Genomic DNA, 16,484 nt, shown 5'->3' with positions numbered 1-16,484 from the left:
CACCACCACAGACTCCTTCATGCTATTTTTTTTTTTTTGTACATGCCCCTAGCGGGAGGGGAACCAAACCCAGAACTCTCTGGTCCACAGGCTGATGCTCCAGCCACTGAGCCAAACTGACCAGGGCTCATGCTAACTCTTAATGGCCACACCCACTCCCCCTTTTCCCTAGCATCTGACAGCCATTGATATGCTCTCCATTTCTAAACTTTTGTCATTTCTAGAATGTTATATATTGTTTAGTTGCCTCTTCCCGAACAAAAAAAAAATTCTCTTTCTAAAAAAAAAAAAAATTATATAAATGGAATATGTATGTAACCTTTTGAGATTGGCTTTTTCCATCCAGCATAATTCCTTTGAGATTCATCTAGATTGTTGTATGTACCAAGACTTATTTCCTTTTTATTGTTGAGTAGCAGTCATGGTACAGATGTACCGAAGTTTGTTTACCCCTCCCCCATATTTTTGGTGGAATATATTAATATCATGTATAAATATTCTTCTGAAGAACACCAACTTTAGAAATCTGTGCCACAGAAATGATACTTTTAAATAAGTATCAATCTTTAAAGATTATTCCTGGGTTAAAGAAATTAAAATCTGTAACTGTTTGGTTTAGGAGTTCCAGAGACGCTGTAATACTCTGATTTCATTGATTGAGAAAGAAAATATGGAAATTGAGGAAAGAGAGAGAGCAGAAAAGAAGAAACGTGCAACTAAAACTCCAATGGTAAAATTTTCAGCATTTTCCTAACTTTTAGGTAGATCCCATTTTTTTACATAATTAAAATGCCTATATTATGTTTAATGCTATAGTGATACCTATTATAAAACTGGTTTTATGAATTGCTAATTTGTTTTTGACAGAAAAATAATTACACTACACCCACATGTTTCCTATTTGTTTATAGAACTTATGGTTAGGAACTCCCTAGTAACAGGGCTCAGTATTTTAAAAAAATTCCTCATGACTTTAAGCAAAAATGTAATGTAAGTAAAATCCTTCGAATTGAGACTAGAGTTTTTGTGGGGAGCAGGAGGAGGGGGATGGGATGGGATGGGGCTGAAATTGAAACAGGGAGTTCTGATTTGATCAAATACGTTTTCTTTGTGGAACTATGAGTGCAAATGAGAACTTTCAGCAGAGAGTAAAGCTTTACTTGGTTTACTTGCTAATAAGCTGTTGAATAATAAGATGACTTGATTTTAATCCAATCAGGTTGCCTTGTATAACTATAATTTAAAATAGTCTTTAATGGATCTTGTTATTTGAGTGTGGTTATGTAAACTACCATATTTCATCAAGTCTGAGATGCCTTCTACCCTTAAGATACAGCATTATTTTATGTACCACTGAGAAAAACTGTTGCCAGTAACTATAACTTGTCATCAGTTGTAAGATGCATCCTGATTTCAGAGGTGCTAACGTGGGAAAGAAATGTACATCATAGAATACATGAAATGTGCTATTTTAATATCTATCATGCTGTTTCTAAAATAATACACTCACAAATAACATTTTGTCCAGAAAACTTTAAATATTAAGTAGTTCTTTAACCATAAGAGTACATTTATAGTACTATGTGTAAGTAGACACTTGATGACTATTTTTGATGCGTATTTTATGTCTTTTCTTAAAAAGAAACATCTTTGAAGGTTATTTTACATTGGGTTATATAGTTTGTTGGGCTATATAGAACATTAACTGTGAGTATAACATTTAAGTGAATATTCATGTTAAAATTTTTTTAATGCATTTACATCCTATATTTAACGTTGTTGGGCCGTTTAAAAAAGTCCATATTGGAACAGAACATTAAATGTGTTTCCATTTTAGTCACAGAAAAGAAAAGCAGAGTCAGCTACTGAGAGCTCTGGAAAGAAGGATGTCAAGAAGGTGAAATCCTAAAGTCTAGAAATAAAGTTTTAAATGGGAAACTGCTATTTTCTTGTTCCCATCTTCAAATGCTAATTACCAGTTCCAGTGTATTCATGGTACTCTAAGAAAAATCTTTTTTGTTTTGACTTCTTGCATATTTTATATATTTTACAATGCTTTCTACTTGAAATGTGTAGCTTTATATTTTATGCATTCTAGTATTTTTGTGTACTGTATTTTGTGCATTTCAAGTCTTCATCAAAATCCTCTCAGTCCTTGTTCTTTTGAAGCTTGTGCTGAGGTTTTAGCTTTTCTATGTTTTATATGCCGCTGCTTTGAAAGAGAACCTAGATTCTATAGCTGTATTATTGTTGTTTCATACTTTAAATTTATATGGCTGTGGAAAAAAGAATTAAAATGATTTGAGGAGAAAGACTTTTTCACTTCTTTGTTGCTTTCTTTTCCATTGAGTATGGGATTGTTGTGTGACTGCATACTGTGATTAACATAATAATTGTTTCTTTGAGGTCATCTTAATATTTTTTTCCTAAAGGAATCAAGGGTGAGAACAGAAAAAAATTAAAAAAAAACCCACAACGATTTGATACTGTGCTTGCTGTTAGTATGAATCACATTTAAATTATTCTCTTAAATATTCAAGTGGGAAAATATAATAAAGAAATGTCTATAAGAAATTTAATTATTTCCTGTTTTTTGTACAGTACAAAATATTTGTGTTTACTGAATTGTATTACTCACTAGTGTGTATTTGGTTGAAAGTTAAAGCTTTGCTTGCTGACTTGTGCGTGACTTTATGTCCAACAGAGCCAGTTCAGAGGAGTATGGGTTTAACATATAGATTTATTAATGACTAAGTTACGAGTATGAAATAAGCAGTATGCATGCAGAAGGGGTGCTGTCTTCTATAGAAATACAATTATGTTCAGATAACAATGTCAAGGTGTCAGAAGTTTTGCACACCAAGAGTTTATTTCTTGCTCATACCACAGATTCCATTGCTGGTAAGAGTGATGTGAAAATGGGAGGGGATCTACTCTACACAGTCACTCAAGGTTCCACATTGACTGAGAGTCCACTATTTTGTAGCTGCACCATCTGGGACATGTGGCCTGTTCAGCTGCCACTGTAGGAGAAAAAGGGACACTGGAGAATCTCATGTAGGTGCTTTATTGAGTCATCCCAGAAGTGACATATGTCATATCCACTTATATTTCATTGTCCAAAACTAGTCTTGTGGTCCTGTGTATGTGCAAGTGGGCTGGCAAATGTAGGAGAACAAATGGAATGTTTTACATTATTGCCTGTGCTACAGGGGCTGTCTGTTCAGGAAAGAGCCTGGGTTGTCACATGAAACTGTTAGTGTGCAGTTAATCAAAGTCATGGTTAGTTTGTAAGGGAACAGATAAAATGGATCAGAATCTAATGTGAAACATGCAATAAGAAAATCTGGGATCATGGGACAGTGGTGTTAGTTATCAAAACAAAGTTTGGACCAATAAAGAATTGCTCCTGCCCCCTATCAACATCATTTGCATTTCCTATCAGATTCTATTTAGTGTACCAGTGGCAAATTTTGGGTAGCTATGAGTGCAAGTCAACATCTTTCACATTCTCAGTCTTCTCATAGAGGTTCTGAAACAGGAATAGATCTAGAATGACAGCCCACTACTTGCTAGATTTTTCAAGTTTTTGTTCATTGTCTAGATTATTTCTTATTGACATGTTCCCAATTGGATACTTTTTACTGTATCCACTATTAGGAGTTAGACTGTTGTACTTTATTGGAGTTGGGATAAAATTGGTGTGCTAGTAAGAGATGTAATTAGGATGGTATTAGATCAAGGGACCCAGAGATACCCAAATTCGTCCTTGGCTTAACTGCTCTTTCTGTGAGGCCCACAAAGGAGATGAAGGTAAGCAGAGTAATATGTCAGCACCTGGTGCTGTGGCTCCAAGTATTAATCCAGAGCTCTTAAACTCAAAATAAAATTTTGGAATTTTTCAATGTAATGAAATTAAACACTATATTCACCTGAGCGGGAGAAAATGATAACCTGGGAGGGTCTTACTGTTACCCCCAAGTTCTGTGCATTGAAAAATAACCCAGTGAGGGTCCTGGACTCTGATCATTCAGTTCAGCATTTCTTTTTCTTTTTTATGTTTTTGTCTTTTTAAAAATTTTTATTAAATTTGTTTGGACAACTTTGGTTAATAAGATTATATATGTTTCAGGTGTACAACTTTATAATACAACATCTGTATATTACATTGTGTGCTCACCACTGAAAATCTAGCCTCTTTCCATCACCATTTGACCCCCTTTACACTCTTTACCCTTCCCCTACCTCCTTCCCCTCTGGTAACCACCCTTCTGTTGTCTGTGTCTATGAGTTTGTTTTATTTGTTAATTTGTTGCTTTTTTATATGTCACATATGAGTGAAATAGTATGTATTTTGTATTTTTCCACCTGACTTATTTCATTTAGCATGATATTCTCAATATTCATCCATGCTGTTGCAAATGGCAGTATTTCATCTTTTCTTATGACTGAGTAGTATTCCATTGTATATATGTACACCAGATCTTCAGTCATCCATTGAAGGATGCTTAGGTTGTTTCCATGTCTTGGCTACCATGTGTAATGCTGCAGTGAACATAGGGGTGCATATTCTTTGCAAATAAATGATTTCACATTTTTCATATAAATACCTAGAAGAGGGATTGCTGGGTCATGTGGTAAATCTATTCTTAATTTTTTGAGGAACATCAGTACTGTTTTCCATAGTGGCTATACCAATTTACATTCTCACCAGAAGTAAATGAGAGTTCCTTTTAACATTTCTTTTCTTTTTTTGGTACGTGCCCTAAAGGGGGTCAAATGGTAATGGAAAGAGACTACATTTTCAGTGGTGAGCACCCGGGACACTCTGGTCCGCAGGCTGATGCTCCAACTGCTGAGCCAAACTGGCCAGGGCAACATTTCTTTTCTTAGGTTGGAATGAGAATGGAGGGTAGAAGCAGGTACAATTAGTGTCTTTGAAATTCTTTCATGGAAATTTAATAGTCTTTATTTATTGTTTCTCTGTTAACCCAAAGAGTTGATATCAATAGCTAAGCTGTATGTGACTGTCTCTTAAGGGGAGAAAATCTGCAGGTAAGTTCTTCCAGCCTTGTCATGGGGCCATTTCCCTGATCCATATCATGGCTCTTAGGAGGCTTTCTTGGATCAAAGATGTGAAATTCAGCTCTATAAGGTATTCAGTGAATGCCTCTGATGTCATTCTCAGAAAATTGTGAAACCATTTTGTTCAGGATGTTCACTTAAAGACCACACCTATTCTATTCCTCATCTTAGATTATGTACAGTAACTTTGTTGAATATAGCCTACCAAGGTGACCTATACAATGAACACCGGATGTCAGCACAATCCAAATAATGCAGTGTTGGGGATATAAAATGTCCCAAGCTCTTTAGGAAACCTCTCTTACTATCAATTTTCTAGAGAGAAAGTAAAGTGTCATAGAGAATTTAAAAGTCCCAACAAAGAAATCCCACTTCAAACAAGAGGCCTAGACTGATGGGGTAGTTACTAGCCCTAGACCTGGCAGCCATGTTGGGGAGAAAAAGCAGGCTAGTCAGTTTACTCTGTCGGCTGCTTGGAGGCCAGAGGAAGCAGAAGAGAGGGTTGTATCCATGAATGCAATCTTATAAATTCACAATCATCCAGCCCATCAAGAAAAGGTACAATTGATTCTGTGGGAATCTTACCCAACCTGATTCCTTGTTTGGAGAACATGAAAGGAGGGAAGTGAGAGGAACAGGGACCTTAAGTGGTTTCCTTTACTCAAGGCCTCTGTCTATAGAAGACAAGGGGTGAATAGGTTTCCCAAAAACGGGCTCCCACCGAGGCCCTCAAAAAGCATCTGTCTTTGGTGATTGATTGGATACTCAGGCCCTAATGTTCTTAGAATCAAAAGAAGGTAGTGAGCTCAGCAGTCTCATTTTCATCTTAGTCACTTATATCTTAGTCTTTATTGCACAATTCCTTTTTGGTCGCTGGCTCCCTGGCCTATGAGTGGTTATGCTATATAGAAAAGCTGCATACTTGTCAGATTACACAATTTTCCCATGAAATATGCCCCAAATTAGTTAACTGTGTGACACTTTCCAGTTAAAAGAAGTTATTGAACTATATAAACTTTGCAGCTATCTTAGTTGCTGGGTGTTTGGTCTGAAAAGCCTCTACCTAACTGGTGAAACAACTGTCACAAAAATAGGATGCAGTTTTTTCCCAGATTACTGGCAGAGGTCCCCATTGTGGTCTATTGTTCCTTCTCTATGGTGCAGTAGCCAATTCAGCTAGTTCAGATTCCTGGGCCAGTTTCAAGGCCCACAATATTGCTGGTGTACACATTGCTTTCTCTTCTGGTATTCTTATTAACTCCTGAGATCCTTAAGTTTCCATCAAATTTCAAACTTCTATCAGTATTCTATCCCATGTCTCCTTTATTTAGTCTGCCTAACTTACCCTCACCAATAGATAAAGGGTAATATTTTTTTGTAGTTCAAATACATGTAGCTAATGCCATCTGACATGTACCCTGACCCTCAGCCTTAACATTTCTGTGTGCTCCAGCTTATTTCTAACTTCTAGTATCTCTTTGTCTGGGTCCTTTATCAGGGGCCTTGGTAGGCTTTTCTACCCTTTGCATGATAGGCTGGAAGAGATAGAGGGTGCATCTCAAGCAAAATCTGATTGGAGTTTATGTATAAATTATGTGATCATATGGTTCCCCATGGATTAAGCTCCAGTCACCCACTGTAGTAGCTCTTTCCTTTCCCTGTATCACTTCCTCACTCCCTTGTGGGTGTTTCCTGGAGTCAACTCCTTAATAGACTTGTATTAGAATCTTAGTCTCAGGGTCTGCTTCTGAGGAAACCCAAATAAAGACACAAACCTCAGCCTGGCTGGTGTTGCTCAGTGGTTTGAGCGTTGTCCCATGGACTGAGCGTTGTCCCAATTCTCAGGGCACATGCCCAGGTTGTGGGCTCGATCCTCAATAGAGGGCATGCAGGAGGCAACTAATTGATGTTTCTCTCTCAAATTGATGTTTCTAACTCGCTTTCCCCTCTTCTCTCCATAAAAGATCAGTAAAAACATATTAGAAAACACACACCTTGTCATAAAAAGGTGTGGGACGATTAAAAAGAGTAATGACTGGGCAGGGTATCATTTATCTGTTCTTAGAAGATCTACCCTTCTGTAGACAGGGTGATGTGAATGGATCAAGATAGTCTACACTGGTACAAAGTACTGGGTTCTGATTTATCTCCATTAACAAATAGACTTTCATATCACCAGTAGCTATGATAAATGGGACTTATTATTAAGCAGAGGTTAAATGGTTCCCAAGTTTTCGGTAAGGCCAAAGTTGGTGCCTAGGCTGTTGTTTAAGGTGCTCCATGCTAGTTGGTGCTCCTTCATTTACATAATTGGACCAATATTGGCCATTCTCTCTGTATTGTGGCATATAACCTTTACAGAAACCTGGTGATACCAGGATGTTTGGTTGGCTTAGGAACCTGATTACTTATTCCTTTTCTGATACATTGCTTTCCCACTGGGGACATTTTCATCTAGCCCATTGTGGTTAGATTCAAGCTATATATTTCCATTGACTTTCAACCTTACCTTCCATGTTGCCCCCAAGACATGCTTGGTTAATTTCTGATCTTCTTCCTGAGGTATGCATATTAGAATTTGTTCATATGTAGTACTACCAAATCATGTGGTCTGTTGTTGAGGGTCTTCATATATCTATGTGAAGTTGATGGTAAGTGCAATCCATGGTCTATGCCCCATTATGAGTACAGTTTTGAACTAACATATATCCTTCAGTGGTTGAGAACAAAGCCTATTTAGTATATCAAAGATAGAAAAGATAGGTTCTCCTTTGCTAGAATGTTCAATATGTGACCATCATCAATTGGGATTGATACCATATTCAGTTCTCTCCTAGAATTAATTATAAATCTCTAAATGCCATTTAGTTTTCCTACTGGCCATATGAGAGCATTGCTGAAATATAATTTACTCATTGTCTACTAAGATTGTCATGGTATTCCATCTACTGTTTCCCAAAGTGTGTTAGTTATATTGTTTACAGTTGGGTAGATGGCCTCCCTTACCTTCTTGAGAGCTGATTGCAATTAGTTCTGGGTGTATCTTTGTAAGCATGTCCTTTTCCCTTTTATATATGTCTATTCTGGTTTCTAAAATTTCAAGCTTTGTTCTTTTTCTTCATTTTTAAATTCTTTCCTAGTTTGCTTTCCATCACTCCTAAATCTCAAATTATCTTCTGTACAAGAGTTTTTAGTTCATTTAAAATATCCTGAACTCATTCTACCTGCTGACCAAGAGCCCTCCACTATTTTCAGGCCAAACCAATTCTCAAAGCCCAAGTTATTCTGGGTACAGGCATTATTTAATGCCTTTTAGACTTTTTGACTTGTCTTTCTTTCATTAATTTTTCTTCTCTGCCTCAGTCCAAGAGGCTACTTTCCCCATCCAGTAAAGGCCTCAATTCCTTTTTATTAGTTAATGTTACATCTCTGCAGTAATGGCAGCCTCACTCTGAAGTCTGAAATCACAACCATGTTTTAGATGCTTAGCAGTGCTTACAGAAGATCTGTTGCAAGAAATGTATTGTCTCTTAATTAGGCCTTGCAAATCACAAAGGGTTTTTTTTGTTACTCTATCCCTTTATGCTCATTCCTCAAATTCATAGATGAGGATTTATATGATGTTCAAATCAGAGTCAACATGAGAACATATGGTGAAGAAGGGACTAAGAAACTTTAGAGAGGGCACGTGACACCCAGAATTTTATGTCACCATCATTTTTCCCTGGATGCAGATTAGATGATTAAGAGGAACAGAATCTGGGCCTGCCATCTAGTAGGCCACGGGACTGGTTAGATCTAACAATCCAGTGGACCAAAAATGTCACACTGCTTATTTTAGGGAGACCTAAGTCATGTTGTGGACCTGGCTGCTCCTGTGATTTGAAGTCATGGACAAAGCTACCCTAGCTCTAAATGGATATTTGAAACAATACCAACACCTACCTGTTACATGAGAGATTATGTTGTCAACTTATAGAAGTAGTGATTCAAGTTTAAGGACTGAACCTCAATCTCTTTTGTGGAAATTTGATCTCCAAATATCATTTCCCAGAGCATATATTTGCTCTGTCTGCTGAGACCCTGTCAGTGTTAGTGGTGAGGTCCAAGTACTATTAAAAGATGTAATTATGGTGGTAATAGGACAGGGGACTCAGGAATACTTAAATCCTGTTTTGGCCCTACCATCCTGTGTGTTCCAAAAAAGGATACATGTGTATAAGAGTGGCAGAAGAAGGCAAAATAACATTTTATTAACTGGAACATTAGCTCCAAACCCAGTTCAGCACTCTACTGAGCTAGACTCAATCACAATGAGGTTTAGTGTAGATGCAGCCTTGAACTTAGAAGCAAAGCAGGATGAATAGCTTAGCATTTCCCTTGAGCCAAAGTCAAATCTTATAATTTTCCATTCCAATGAGAAACAAACAAATAAACAAAAACAAAACCCCTCACAGCTACCAGCTCCAGCGGAAATGAATCCAGAAAGATGCTTTCTACCGATGAGGGATTGTTTATATTCTCAGGGCTCCACCCACTAGAAACTGGTTCAATAAGTGTTTGGGAATCTTACCTATCAGTTCAGCACTCCACTACTTGTGTAGGGGACTAGGGAGAGGACCAAGAGGAGTTTTGAACCCCTTTCCCTGGAGGCCAATATGGGCACTGTGCTTCAACTGCTTACGTGCTCAGCTTCTATAGCCAAGTCAGTTGCTGCAGCTTGTGGTTGATTACATGTTGATATATGGCTGGGATATTGACTAACAAAAGGTATCACAAGAGATACCATTATAGAATACAAACTTGATAACTTCTCATGAGAATTATATTACCTATGTGGAATTACTTATTATCTACCATATTTTGTAATTATTGTTGAGATTAAGTTTGCCAGTGAACTTGAGTCCTTAAGAACAGTGGTTTACTATACAACAGCATTACACTATTTTGAATCTTCTCTTCTGGGAGATGGCAACTGTTGCTAGTAAAGATTGTAGGAGAAAAAGTGATGCTTTTACATGCTATTATAAATGCACATTTGCTAAAATTTGAACAAGAATGGACTATGTATTTAAAAGATTTGCTTTTATTTTTTTTATTTTAAAATGAAGCAACATAAACTATGTGTGAATAATTTTTGCATGTTATAATTTTCCTCACACGGAGATCTAGGTTGGTACTGGAGTATGGCAAGCTTCTCTGCCTAAGTCTCACAGAACTGTGATAAATGGTGGTATCTCTCAGGACAGGGGTTTGGACTTAATAAAGTCTGTGGTTTATCTTTCCCCCACCACAGCCTCTTCTGGGGATTGTCAGTCTGTACCCCACCTCCACGTCTCTGGGACTACCCCATTCCTCAGACTGTTATGCTCATTAAATTCCACAAATAAGTGAGATCATATGATATTTGTCTTTCTCTGGTTGGCTTGCTTTGCATAGGATAATACTTTCCAGGTCCCTCCATGTCGTCTCAAAGGATAAGAGATCTTTCATTCTTACAGCTGCATAGTACTCCATTGTGTATATGTACCATTGCTTTTTTATTCATTCGTCTACTGATGGACATTTGGGCTGTTTCCAGATCTTAGCTATTGTAAATAGTGCTGCTACAAACAAGGGGGTACATATATTCTTTCTGATTGGTGTTTCAGGCTTCTTAGGGTATATTCCTAGAAGTGGGATCACTGGGTCAAATGGAAGTTCAATTTTTAATTTTATGAGGTAACACCATATGGTTTTCCATAGTGGCTGCACCAGTTTGCATTCCCACCAGCCGTGCACTAGAGTCCCCTTTTCTCCACACCCTTGCCAACACTTGTTGTTTGATGATTTGTTGATGGCAGCCATTCTGACAGGTGTGAGGTGATACCTCACTGTTGTTTTAACTTGCACGTCTCTGATGATTAGTGATGTTGACCATTTCTTCATATGTCTTTTAGCCATTTGTATGTCCTGTTTGGACAGGCGTCTACTAACTTCCTTGGCCATTTTTTAATTGGGTTCTTTGTCTTCCTTTTGTTGAGTCGTATCAGCACTCTATGTATATTGGAAATTAACCCCTTATCTGATATATCATTGGCAATTATGGTCTCCCATACAGTGGGTTGCCTATCCATTTTGATGATTGAATTTTTTGCTGTGCAGAAGCTTTTTAGTTTGATGTAGTGCCATGTATTCATGTTCTCCTTTGTTTCTGTTGCCTTACGAGATGTATCAGTGAAAATTCTGCTGTGTATGATGTCTGAAATTTTGTTGCCTACATTTTCTTCTAGGATTTCTATGGATTCATAAGTCACATTTAAGTCTTTTATCCATTGTGAGTTTATTCTTGTGTATGGTGTAGGTTGATGGTCTAGTTTCAGTTTTTTTTTTTTTGCATGTAGTTGTCCAATTTTCCCAGCACCATTTATAAAAGAGGCTGTCTTTACTCCACTGTATGCTCTTGCCACCTTTGTCAAATATTAATTGAGCATATTGCCTTGAGTCTATTTCTGGGTTCTCTGTTTTGTTCCACTGGTCTATATGCCTGTTCTTGTGCCAGTACCAGGCTGTTTTGAATACAGTGGCTTTGTAGTATAATCTGAAATCTGGTAATGTGATTCCTCCTACTTTGTTCTTCGTTTTCAAGATTGTTGTGGCTATTCAAGGTCTTTTTTGGTTCCATATGAACTTTTAAAGTATTTGTTCTTGTTCTGTGAAATATGTCGTTCGTATTTTGATGGGGATTGCATTGAATCTATAGATTGCTTTGGGTACTATGGACATTTTAATGATGTTAATTCTTGCAATCCATGAACAAGGCATGTGCTTCCACTTTTTTTTTTTTTTTATATCTTCCTCTGTTTCTTTTTTTTTTCAATGACCTGTAGTTTTCTGCGAATAGGTCCTTCATTTCTTTGGTTAAGTTTATTCCTTGCTATCTTAATTTTTTTTTTGCTGCAATGGTAAATGGGATTATTTTCTTAGTTTCTCTTTATGTGAGTTCATAATTGGTGTATAAGAATGCTATCAATTTCTTGACGTTAATTTTGTATCCTGCTACTTTTCCCAATTCACTTATTAAGTCTAGTAAATTTTAGATGAAGTCTTTGGGGTTTTCTACGTATAGTATCATGTCATCTGCAAATAATGAGTTTCACTTCCTCCTTTCCAGTTTGGATCCCTTTTATTTATTTTTTTCCTGTTTGATTGCTGTGGCTAATATTTCCAGTACTATGTTAAATAAGAGTGTCAAAAGTGGGCATCCGTGTCTTGTTTCTGTTCTTAAGGGAAATGCTTTTAATTTTTGCGTATTGCGTATGGTGTTGGCTGTAGGTCTTTCATATATGGCCTTTATTATGTCAAGATATGATCCCTCTATTCCCACAGTGCTGAGTATTCTTAGTAGAAATGGATGCTGGATTTTGTCGAAGGCTTTTTGGGCACCTATTGATATGATCATGTGGTTTGTATTTTTCATTTTATTTATGTGGTGTATCCCATTTATTGATTTGCGAATATCGTATGAGTCATGCACCCCTGGGATAAATCCCACTTGGTTATGGTGAATAATTTTTTTGGTGTATTGCTGGATCCATTTTGCTAGTATTTCGTTCAGGATTTTGGCATCTATGTTCATCAAGGATATTGGCTTGTAGGTTTCTTTCTTTGTAGTGTCTTTTTCTGGTTTTAGAACTAGAATTATGCTGTCCTCACAAAACGAGTTTGGAAGTCTTCCTTCTTCTTGAATTTTTTGAAGTAGTTTGAGAGGAATGGGTGTTCGTTATTATTTGAATGTTCAGTGAAACTCCCCCGTGAAGCCATCCGGGCCTGGGCTTTTGTTTGCGGGGAGAGTCTTGATTACCTCTTCAATTTTGTTAGTTGTTATTGGTCTGTTCAAGTTTTCTGTCTCTTCATGGTCAAGTTTTGGGAGACTATGTGTTTGTAGAAATTTGTGCACTTTGCTTAGATTGTCATCGTAGTTGTTAATGATCTTTTGTATTTTTGTGGTGTCAGTTGTTAGTTCGCCTCTTTCATTTCTGATTTTGTGTGTTTGGGTTCTCTGTTTGTTTCTTGGTGAGTGTAGCTAAGGGTCCATCAATCTTGTTTATCTTTTCAAAAAACTAGCTCTTTGTTTCATTGATCCGTTGAATTGTATTTTTTGTCTCCATGTCATTTATTTCTGCTCTAATCTTTATTATTTTCTACCTTCTACTTGCTCTTGGGTTTTCTTTTTGTTTGCCCTCTAGTTGTTTAAGTTGTCAGTTTAGATAGTCTATTAGAGACTTTTCTTGTTTCTCAAGGTAGGCCTGTAGTGCTATGAACTTCCCTCTCAGAACTGCTTTCGCTGTATTCTATAGATTTTGTGTTATTGTGTGTTCATTTTCATTGGTTTCCAGGAATTTTTTTTTTTTTTTTATCCTCACCCGAGGACATTTTCCCATTTTTTTTGTTCAAGTAGATTGGGAGGGAGAGAGAGGAACAGAGAGAGAGAGAGAAACATCGATGTGAAAGGAACACATCGAGTGGTTGCCACTCGCACGACCGACCAGGGCCGGGGACAAACTGCAACCGAGGTACATGCCCTCAGCGGGAACCGAACCTGGGTCTCGCAGGACCGCAGGTCGACGCTCCAACCGCTGAGCCAAACCGGCCAGGGCTCCAGGAAGTTTTTAATTTCTTTCTTGATCTCCATGGTAACCCATTCATTGTTCAATAACATGCTATTTAGCCTCCATGTTTTCAAATGTCTTTGCTTGTTCTTGTTGCAATTAATTTCTATTTTTATGCCATTGTGATCTGAGAAGATGCTTGATATGATTTCAATCTTCTTGAACTTGTAGAGACTTAGTATGTGTCCTAACATGTGGTCTATCTTTGAGCATGTCCCATGTGCACTTGGGAAGAATGTGAGTTCTGTAGTTTTGGGGTGTAATTATCTGTAAATATCTATTATATCCACTTGGTCAAGTGATTCATTTAGAGTCTCTGTTTCCTTGCTAATTTTTTTTCTAGAGGATCTATCGAGTGATGGCAGCGGGGTGTTAAAGTCCCCTACTCTGATTGTATGGCTATCGATTTTATTTGAAGTCCTCCAGAAGGTTTTTAATACATTTTGGTGCTTCTATATTGGGTGTATATATGTTTATCAAGGTTATATCTTCCTGTTGGATAGATCCTTTCAATATTATGTAGTGGCCTTCTTTGTCTCTAGTTATGACCTTCATTTTGAAATCTATATTATCAGATATGAGTATTTCTTCCCCAGCTTTTTTTTTACTTTCTGTTTGCTTGGAAGATTTTTTTCCATCCCTTCACTTTCAACCTATGCGAGTCTTTTGTTGTGAGGTGGGTCTCTTGTAAACAACATATAGATGAGTCATGCTTTCTTATCTAATCAGCTACTCTGTGTCTTTTTATCTGAGCATTCAACTCCTTTACATTTAAGGTGATTATTGATATGTACTTATTTATTGCCATTTTTGGGCACTTTGGCTGTTTACAGATTTTAGCTATTGTAAATAGCACTGCTGTGAACATAAGGGTGAATATATTCTCTGTGATTGGTGTTTCAGGCTTCTTAGGATATATTCCTAGATCATGGGAATCATTGGGTTGAATGGCAGTTTCATTATTTAATTTTTTGAGGAAGCACTATATTGTTTTCCGTCGTGGCTACAACAGTCTACCTTCCCACCAGCAGTGTACTAGAGGACCCTTTTCTCCTCACCCTCGCCAGCACTTGTTTGAGGATTTATTAATGGCAGCCATTCTGGCAGGTTTGAGGTGATGCCTCATAGTCATTTTAATTTGCATCTCTCTGATGATTTGGGATGTTGAGCATATTTTCATATGTCTCTGGTCATTTTTATGTCCTGTACGGAAAAGTGTCTATTCAGTTCCTATGCGCATTTTTTACTTGGGTTGTTTGTCTTCTCTTTGTTGAGTTGTATGAGTACTCTATATATTTTGGATATTAACTCCTTATCTGATGTATCATTGTCAGATTTGTTCTTTCTGAGAGTGGGTTGCTTCTTCATTTTGATGTTGGTTTCTTTTGCTATGTAGATGATATTTAGTTTGATATAGTTTCATTTATTATTATTTTTTCTTTGTTTCTATTGCCCTAGGTGGTGTATCAGTGAAAAGTCCACTACTTACAGTGTCTGAGATTTTGCCTCCTACATTCTCTTGTAGGACTTTTATGCTTTCACAAATGACATTTAAGTCTTTTATCCATTTTGAATTTATTCTTATGTATGGTTTAAGTTGGTGGTCTAGATTCATTTTTTTTTGCAGGTAGCTGTCCAATTTTTCCAGCACTATTTATTAAAGTGGCTGTCTTTACTCCATTGTGTGCTCTTGCCACCTGTGTCAAATATTCATTGAGCATAATGTGTTGGGGCAATTTATGGGTTCTCTGATTTGTTCCTTTGATCTATATACTTGTTCTTTGACCAGTACCATGCTGTTCTGATTATAGTGCTTTTGTAGTATAACTTGATATCTGGTATTGTGATCCCTTCTACTTTGTTTCTTTTCATGATTGCTGTGGCTATTTAGGGTCTTTTTTTGTTCCATATAAACTTTTGGAGATTTGTTCTAGAACTGTGAATACCAACTGCTGTTGCTATTTTAATAGGGATTGCATTTAATTTATAGATTGCTTTGGGTACTATGGACATTTTAATGATGTTGATTCTTCTAATACATGAACATGATATATGTTTTTACTTTTTTATATCTTCTTCTATTTCTTTTTTCAGTGTCCTGTAGTTTTCTGAGAACCTGTCTTTACCTCCTGGGTTAAGTTTATTCCTAGGTAGGTTAGTTTTCTTTTTGGTGGTGGTAAATAAGATTGCTTTTATAGTGTCCCCTTCTGTGTGTTAATTATTGGTATATAAGAATGCCATTGAGAATGAGCATTTTCTAGTAGTGCTCAACTTTGGTGACATGGGCCAACCTGCCATGCTGGAGGCCTCCAGCTTGCTCTTCAGGGTTGAGCTGCTGCTTAGCACCCAGCCAGGCTGCAAGGAGAGCACCTCTCTTGAGCTGGAGCACCTGAAACTGGAGCCCCATGAAGGGCTGCTGCTCCACTTCCGCTACGTGGCCTGATCGGGACCCACTACCCTTCCCCCCACTCTCCAGGCCCTTTGGGTTCTGGTTTTTTTTTTCTCTCTCTTTTTTTACTGTCACAGATTACAGATGAACACTCAGTGGGGTATTTTCTGCCTTCAAATAAAAGTCACCCCTGACTAGTGAGAAAAAAAGAATGCCATTGATTTCTGGATGTTAATTTTGTATTCTACTACTTTGCCAAACTCATTTATTAAACCTAGTAGATTTTTGATGGAGTCTTTAGGGTTTTCTATGTATAATATCATGTCATCTGCAAATAATGACAGTTTTACTTCCTACTT

General features: G+C 37.2%; 1 protein-coding gene across 5 annotated transcripts in view; it reads left to right on the top strand.

Moving 5' to 3' along the window:
- The window catches only part of SMARCA1 (SWI/SNF related, matrix associated, actin dependent regulator of chromatin, subfamily a, member 1), a 118,020-nt gene extending 115,486 nt beyond the window's left edge, over window positions 1-2,534 (top strand). For 3 of the 5 annotated variants that reach the window (XM_036270587.1, XM_036270590.1, XM_036270586.1), the window contains 2 exons: window positions 620-730; window positions 1,838-2,534. In XM_036270587.1, the coding sequence (XP_036126480.1) occupies window positions 620-730; window positions 1,838-1,909 (183 nt within the window). In that variant the 3' untranslated portion in view covers window positions 1,910-2,534. Of the gene's footprint in view, window positions 1-619; window positions 762-1,837 lie in introns of all 5 variants that reach the window. The other 2 variants (XM_036270589.1, XM_036270588.1) reach the window with 1 other exon arrangement.
- Window positions 2,535-16,484: the final 13,950 nt, after the last annotated feature.

This window comes from Molossus molossus, unplaced genomic scaffold (assembly GCF_014108415.1).
Source record: "Molossus molossus isolate mMolMol1 unplaced genomic scaffold, mMolMol1.p scaffold_m16_p_2, whole genome shotgun sequence".
Taxonomy (NCBI): domain Eukaryota; kingdom Metazoa; phylum Chordata; class Mammalia; order Chiroptera; family Molossidae; genus Molossus; species Molossus molossus.
Note: the sequence above shows the minus strand (reverse complement) of the source record. Positions and strands in the feature narration are given on the sequence as shown.